At 39.6% G+C, this 8604-nt stretch overlaps 1 protein-coding gene across 1 annotated transcript in view; it reads left to right on the plus strand.

Moving 5' to 3' along the window:
• LOC150079683 (N-acetylglucosamine-6-phosphate deacetylase) overlaps positions 1-395 on the plus strand; it is a 39511-nt gene extending 39116 nt beyond the window's left edge. Inside the window, exon 9 of the mRNA XM_090382418.1 lies at positions 187-395. Coding sequence (XP_090238544.1) covers positions 187-374 — 188 coding nt within the window. The 3' untranslated portion in view covers positions 375-395. The remainder of the gene's footprint in view (positions 1-186) is intronic.
• Positions 396-8604: the final 8209 nt, after the last annotated feature.

Raw genomic sequence — 8604 nt, forward strand, 5'->3', positions numbered from 1 at the left:
GCATTGTGTTTTCTCTTTCATCACCTGCCCTATTACTATTAAACTGAAATAATATGAAAATTACTTTAATAACAGTGGTATATGTACTTTTTCATTTTATATTGATTTCTGGAATTTTTTTTTACTAATTGTTTATATTTTTAATGAAATTGTATTCAGCTAATGAGACAATTATTTATTGATTAGGATGTTCTAAGGTGGAAGCTCTGGAATGTGCTACTCTGCATCCTGCAGAAGTTTTAAATATCACTGACTCTAAAGGAACTCTGGATTTTGGAACAGATGCTGATTTTGTTTTTTTGGATAAAGGCTTAAATGTCTTGGCTACCTACATTGCTGGAGAATGTGTATGGGACAGAAAAAATTTGCTGTAGGATTTACAATTAAAAACCCTGAAGACCATTTTCAACATTTATTTGCTAAACTTCTGTGTTTGGACACCCTACTTTACAGTATTAAGCAATCATAAATATAATTTAGTATGGTTACACACAAAAAAAGAAAATAAAAGGAAAGGTACTCTTAGTTTAGAAATGATCCTCTAATATTAAGAAGAGTGAAAAGGAAAGGGTAAAAAGATTATGAAGGGAATAGTAATAGTATTTGCAATATAGCGCAAGGAAGTCAAAAGCTTTTGCTGCACTGCCAAAAAAAAAAAAAAAAAACCCTAACAAAGTAGATAAGAAAACACAAATTATACGCTTTCCTCCTCACGCAGGTAAGTATCCAGTTTCTCCTCTACTTTTCTCTCATTTATTACAAAATCATTTAACTTCCTGTTGGAGTTTGATAAACATCTGGCTTTCTCCATGAATAACTCCTCATGTGTGAATGTAAATGCAAATACTCATTTAGTCTGGCAGCAATCTGAGTACTGGTTTGAATTTATTCTAACTGTCAGCCTCAACTATCTGTGTGGGCAATTTGTTCCAGCAATCAATTCTCTGGCTAAAAGAAAACTTCCTACAATCTAATCTAAACCTCAGCTTCCGTAATTTGAATTTATGACCCCTAGTTCTGGAATTCATCATAACAGTGAGAATTCCACCTTCATTCATTTTAATAATCTTCTCAGAGTCTTGTAAACCTCAATCAGGTCACCTCTGAGGTGCCTGGTTGCCAAGCTCTGTAGCTCACATAATCTGAGTTGTTCTTCACAGTCATCCTTCTGCCGATCTCACCATTCAAGTTGCCCGTCTTTAGACCCTTTCAAGAAGCTCTGTCTTTTTTCAGATGATGTCTTGAATGGTATTCCAAATTTGGTCTTACAATTGCCTTATACAGTGGGATTATGACCTCCCTCTCTACAGGATAATGTTCGATAAATCACTGATAAGATACCATGGGCTTTCCTGGCTGCCTGTTTACGCTGTTCAAAAAACTTTGCCTGTATTGTAGCTCCCAGATCCCTTTCCTTCTCCACTGTTTTAAATTCAATCTTATACAGTAACCTATCATGAGGAACCAAATTAAATGCTTTGCTAAAATCCAAATAAATCATGTTGAAATTATTCCCTAAATCCAGTTCATGAGTAACTATGTCAAAATAGCCTACTGAGTTAGTTAAGCACGATTTACCCTTAAAGCCACAAAGTGTCCTTCAGAAAGCCATATCTATCTAAATGCCTTGGATTGCACAACAACTGAAGTCAGACTAACTGGTCTGTAGTTACCAACTTCACTCTTAGAACTGCTTTTATGTATTGGCAATACATTGGCACTTCTCCACTCCCCTAAGGCAACAGACGCCCTCATAATTAACCTCAATGGTTCAATACACTTCCTTGCACTCTCCATCAAAACTACAGGGTATATGCCATCAACTCTGGGAGCCTTACTTGCCTTTATGCTCAAACGTTTTTCCAGTAAACAATCATCTGTAATTACATCATCACTAATTTCATATGGCTCAGCCTCGCTCACATAGCTTCATCTCGGCATGAAAGGTCTTTCATCAGTAACAGCCATTTCAAAGTGCCTATTCAATTCATCTGCAACATCAGCTTGGTTATTTAAGACTTTCCCACATCCAGTGCACAAGCTTCCGATCTTAGCTTTCTTCTTTTTTTTTTTTTTTTTATGTAAACCCCAAACACGAGAGGTATTAGAACCTATAGTACTTAGTTAGTACCGTGCTTGGGCTGGAGGTTGAGAAAGCAAAAGAAGATATTTGTTGACATTGGACTTGAACTTCTGTAGATTGTAATTTTCAGGAAATACGTATGAAGGAAGGTTGTTCCAGAAAATGGCAGTTGAATGAATAAACAAGGATGATGAAAAGTTGGTTCTGTGAGTTTGAAGTTGGACAGTAAATGGATGTTGGCTGGTGGCGGCACGTGTTCGGATTGTTTTGAAAGAGAGAACGGGAATTATAGAAGCCAATTCAGAAGAACAGGGCCAATGGAAATATCTGTAGAAAAGGCATGCAGAAACAGTAAGTCTATGAGAGAGCGAGTGGAGAGACTCTGTTAGAGATAAGTCATTAATTAACCTAACTGCCCTCTTCTGAATGGAATCTAGAAGCCTGAGGGAGCTTTTGGGGGCGCTTCCCCAGATGTGGGAACAATATTCCATGGTAAGGCGGATTTGCGATTTATACAGAGTGAACAGTTGTTTGGAAGAAAAGAAACGTCGAGAGCGAAAGAGAAAACCAAGTTTTTTAGATGCAGAGGAAGCAATATTTGTAATGTGCTTGTGCCAAGAGAGATTAGAAGTTAGGGTAATCCCCAAAAGAGATATATCATTTTGCCTAGAAATCAGAGTGTCACCAAAGATAAGCATAGGAGCAGAAGAATCCTTTTTGCAAGATATAAGACAAGACTGAATTTTAGCATTAAAATCAACTAAGTTGTCTTTGCCCCACTGGAGATCAGCATTTAAGGAATTGGTAGCAGATTTTCGAGAAATTGAAGCTGATTGAGCAGGGCAAGGTTTCTCAAAATGGAAAGTGGAATCAATTTGCTATCATCGGCAAAACTACGGATAGAATTTCCAGTCAATGGAAGAAGGTCATTAATATACAAGAGGAAAAAGAGTGGGTGAAAGAACTGAACCTTGGGGGACACCAGCATTAGTGGAGAAGTTAGAAGACAGCGAGCCATCTACCATCACCCTCAGTGAGCGATCAGAGAGAAAACTGGATAACTGATTACAAAAAACAGTTGGCAAACCATAAGATGGAAGCTTGTTTAGAAGACCTTTATGCCAAACATGATCGAAAGCCCTTGAGATGTCAAGAGCAACTGCTTGTGTTTCACTGAACTTTTTCATTGAATTGGTCCATAAATGGGTAACATAAGCCAGAATATCACCAGTGGATTGACACTAACGGAATCCATACTGGCAATTGTTGATCAGACGGAAGGTTTCTAGGTAGTTTAAGAGTTGGCAGTTAATTGATTTCTCCATTACCTTAGAAAGAGTAGAAGTAACTGCAATGAGATGATAATTAGATGGGAGGGATTTGTCATCCTTTTTAGGAACTGGCTGGATATGAGCAAATTTCCAAGCAGAAGGAAAAACACCTTTGGAATAAGAAAGTGAAAAAAGGTGGAAAAGAACAGGAGTAAGTTCAGGAGCACAGGTTTTGAGAACAAGTGGAGAAATACCATCGAGACTGCAGCTTTCACAGCATCAAGATTCATCAAAATCCTTCTGACATCCTTTTGACGAAAGACCACAGGAGGCATTAAATGGAGTGTGTTGGGAATGGTGGGAGGTGTTTTACCAAGATCATTAATACATGAGTTGGAAAAAAAATGGGATGCTAACAGGACAGCTTTATTCTTGGCTGAAGTGACAACAGAACCATCTGGTTTGGACAGAGGTGGGAGCAGAGATGGGCAAAAGTTGCAGCCAGTAGCTTTGGCAAGAGACCAGAATGCTAGGTTACCATTAGGGCAAGAAGCAAGTTTTCTACTCTTAGCCTGTTCAAACTCTAGTTTGGACTGATTAATAACTGCTTTACAACTGTTGCAAGCTTTGGTGTAGGCAGAAAATGAAACTAAAGAATTAGAAACAAGCCAATTACGATATGCAACGTTCTTCTCCTGAACAGACTTAGCACATTTATTGGAAAACCAAGGTTTAGATAAAGGACGTGATTTTAAAGTGGAGTGTGGGATAAAGGATTCCATTCCTGCAAGAATAATTTCACTGACACCATCTAAACAAACGTTGACATCAGAAGTTTTGAAACAGTAATCCGACCAAGGAAAAGAAGAAAAGAAATCTCGTAGATCATCCCATTTTGCATTCTTGTAATTCCAAACATTACGAAGTTGGGAATAGCCATGAGATAAAGGCTCCATTATAGAAGAGACAATCACCAAGTTGTGATCTGAGGTGCCTAAAGAACCCCTCACTTCGACCGTGTACTTAGAAGGGTTGTTTGTGAGAAAAAGATCAAGCGTGTTGGCTGTATGGTTAGGATTGTCCGGCATTCTTGTAGGTAAATGAACAATCTGTGCAAGGTCATTAGTAATTGCAAAAGCCTCAGCATCTCGACCAGCTGGGTCGGTGTGACTAGATAACGGAAGCCAGCTGGAGTTGTGAACATTCAAATCACCAAGGAAAATTACCTCACTGTTAGGAAAGTTGGACTGAAGAAAGTCAAGTTCCATAGAGAGGAAGTCAAAGAGCTCCAAGTGATTAGTGGGGTTGGGAGAACGGTAGAGACAACAGATGAATTTGACAGAATGAGGTAGAGAGATTTTAAGCCAGAGACGATCGAAAGGAGGAGATTTCAAATTACCAAGTCTCTGACAGGGAATATCGGAATGGACATATGCACAAGTACCACCTTTGAGGCAAAAGGAATCATACAGCGAATAATTTGGGCAACTGAGATGAACAGTAGTTGAATCAACCAATAACTGAGATTCTGTCAGAAAAAGTACATGGGATTTGGCAGACTGCAAGTGGAAATGGACATCGTTGAGATTAGAATAGAGACTACATATATTTGTGAAATGAATTAGGAAGTGTTTGGGAGGTTTAGATCTTTTCACAGATAAGCTTACTCTATTAGTTTGACAATTCATAGTGTATTCAATAGTAAGAAAAAGTTGGTGGGACATGCTGTATGAAGTAATGAAATTTTTGGAAATGGCGTACACAGGTAAGAACATACCCAGATCCTTAACGTGGCCTCGACAAATCCCCCCCCCCCCCGCATACACACTACTCGGACTTCCTCCAGTCACTATCTGGCAGAGTAGAGGTAGCAAGATTATACATTAGCTGATCCGGAAGCCTCCTAAAGAGTTACCAATAGGTTCGGTCCGGTGTACTAACTAGCGGCCGGCCTGTGAACACCATTTTAGAGCTGTACTCTCGAAATGTAAAGAAGATTGGATCTCGGCACGATGTTCACATTAACCTCAAAAGTCATCAATCATACTGCATGATGGAAGGGCTGACTGGAACTTGGCTCTGGAGACTAAACATGGGTTCCACCACTTCAAGCCCCCAATAAGCAAAGTGGTGATATTGCACCGGTTGATGAGAGTCATCTACCACCTAGTACTACCTGGTAACAGAGGGGCAGCATTCCTCCATGTGGTGTGGGTGCCACACCTTGTTTTCCTGCTTACGTTGGTTTACACCTGGGTGGTCATCCACCGTGTGCTTGTGCATGGAAGTTATACCCAGGATTACTAACAGTCCCACCATTGTGAAGGTGCAAGCGGAGGATTTGGCTGTCACAGACCATCTGTACTTCACCGAAATTGGGTCCACTTGACTTGAGTGTCACCCGAATATCAGTTCCATCAGCGTTTTAGACTCCCAAGTAGCAAGTATAGCTTGTCTGGCATATCTGAGAGAATGTCTGTGACAACATCAAGGACCAATTTCTTAGTTGTATTCACATGAAAAATTCCTTGTCCCTTCGTTGCTCTCTTACCGATGCTTTCTTAAACACAGCCTTGGCCTCCCTGACCTTATTTGTGGTATTATTGCAGATGAACTTGTATCTGTTGCAGGCTTCAGTACTTTTCATCGATCTGTATCTATCTCATGCTATCTTTTTCTGCTCAATTTGCATCTTCAACTGTACAGTATTAAGCAATTGTAAATATAATTCTAGTATGGTTACACAGAAAAAAGGAAAATGGTACTCTTAGTTTAGAAATGATCTTCTAAACTAAAATAATGTATCAGAATTTAATCCCATGAAGCAATGTTCTACAATGGTGGAAAGCATAAGGAAAAACATGAATATAGTGTCAATCATGTTGAACAATTTCATTAGCAAAGGTGTCAATGTTAAGCTTTATATTATAATTTATTAAATATTAATATTCATATAGCATATTAATCTAGCAGTAGCAAACAGTTTTTGTGAAAATGAATGGGATATGTTTAGATATGATGCATACAGATATGTTGCATACAGAAGATGGTTCTCTGAACAGAACTTGAGCAAAAAAAATAAAGGGCTCAAATACTGCTATAAAAAAGCAACAGTAAAGTTAATCTATTGTACAAAAGGCACAGTATGGGCTGTTAACAATAACTAAAACTTGTATAATAGAAAAATGTATATACTACTACAGCTGTTTATTGCATTAGCATTAGCATTAGTAGAGGCATTTGATGCAAGAAAGCAAGCTTATGCAGCATCAGCCAAAAAAAAAAAAAAAAAAAAACCACTTCCACTTCACCCCTCCGTTCGTTCAAAATACCTGTCCAGCTGAGCCTTAAACTTATTTAGGCTATCAACCTCCACCACAAGGGATGGAAGTCTGTTCCACCAACCAACCACCCGCTGGTTAAAGGCAAATTTCCGCACGTCTATCCTACATCTGTCTTTCCTCAATTTGAATTTATGCCCTCTCAGGTGATTATTCTGAGCTAGAGGAAGAATCCCATCAGCATTGAGCATGCTTAAACCATTCAAGGCTTTATACACCTCTATCAGATCACCTCGCTGGTGCCTAGTCTCCAGACACTGTAATTTGCAAAACTTAAGCCGTTCTTCGTAAGAGCACCCCTTTGTTCCATTCACTAATCTTGTTGCCCTTCTCTGTACTCGTTCCAGCAGCTCTACATCCTTCTTGAAATGAGGCCTCCAGACCTGTATACAGTACTCTAGGTGTGGCCTGACCATCGCCTTATACAATGGAATAATCACCTCCTTATCCCTGCTGGAAAAATTCCTGTATATCATTGACAATACTCCATGAGCTACTCTTGCAGCCCGTCTGCACTGCTCAGAGAACTTCATATCTGCCTGCACAACCACCCCCAAGTCCCTTTCATTCTCTACCACTGTCAGTGTTGTACCACAGAGTTGATACGTTGCTCTGGGGTTGCTGTTTCCCATGTGTAGTACTTTACATTTGTCAATGTTAAACTTCATTTGCCACCTCTCAGCCCATCTGCTCAACCTTTCCAGATCCTGTTGCAGCAGCATAGTGTCAGTAGTGTCCTTGACAACCCTGCCAACCTTTGTATCGTCTGCAAACTTGGACATTAATCCCGATATACCATCATCAATATCATTTATAAATACAGAAAACAATAATGGACCCAACACTGAGCCCTGAGGGACTCCACTAATAACATCAGTCCACGATGAGCAGTGTCCATTGATTACCACTCTCTGTCTTCTCCCCCTCAACCACCCCTTTATCCATAGCAGCAATTTGCCTCCAATGTCACACTGCTCCAATTTGTGTAGCAGTCTTCCATGTGCAACAGTATCAAAAGCCTTTCTAAGATCCAAGTATATAATATCAAAGTTATTCCCTGCATCCAGTTCTTTTGTGACTGCATCATAGTATCCAATCAAGTTGGTCAGGCAAGACTTCCCCTTAACAAAACCATGCTGTGTCTGAGCTATAACTGAAGTCTTGTCTAAATGATCCTGCAGTGCTTCTTTAACCAGTGCCTCCATTAATTTTCCTGGAACAGAAGTTAAGCTCACAGGTCTATAATTACTTGTGTCAGCCTTTGATCCTCCTTTGTGAATTGGGGTCACATTTGCACATTTCCAGTCTATGGGTACCTCCCCTGAGTCCAAGGAAGCTCTCATAATTAGGGCTAAGGGTTTGCTTACTTCCTTTGCTGCCTCCTTTAATATAACTGGATAGATCCCATCCACCCCGGGTGCCTTTCTTCTGTTTATCTTCAACAGTTTCTCCTCCACTTTACTCCCAGTTATTTCAAGATTCTGTAACTTACTGCTAGAGTTGAATACACCTCTGGCATTCCCCTCGCTGAATAACTCCTCATGTGTGAATGTCGATGCAAAATATTCATTTAGTTTGTTAGCTACCTGAGCAGGATCATCAACACTTGACCCATCAATATCAAGTGGACCAATCTGATTCATCCCTTTCCTTCTAGAGTTTACATAAGTAAAGAACTCTTTGCTGTTTTTCTTTGCATCCCTTGCCAAGGATTTCTCGTAATCTGCCTTCGCCTGCCTAACCTCCTTTGTAACTTGGTTGCATATCAACTTGTATCTATCATAGGCTTCTGTGTCATGTGTTAATTTGTAAGTATCCCATGCATTTTTCTTCTCTGCCATATGCCTCATTAGTTCATCTGACATCCATTTTGGCCTAAACCTTGAACAATATTTCTTAGTTGGTATGT

Source organism: Mastigoproctus giganteus, chromosome 10 (assembly GCF_048544385.1).
Source record: "Mastigoproctus giganteus isolate SK-2022 chromosome 10, ASM4854438v1, whole genome shotgun sequence".
Classification (NCBI taxonomy): domain Eukaryota; kingdom Metazoa; phylum Arthropoda; class Arachnida; order Uropygi; family Thelyphonidae; genus Mastigoproctus; species Mastigoproctus giganteus.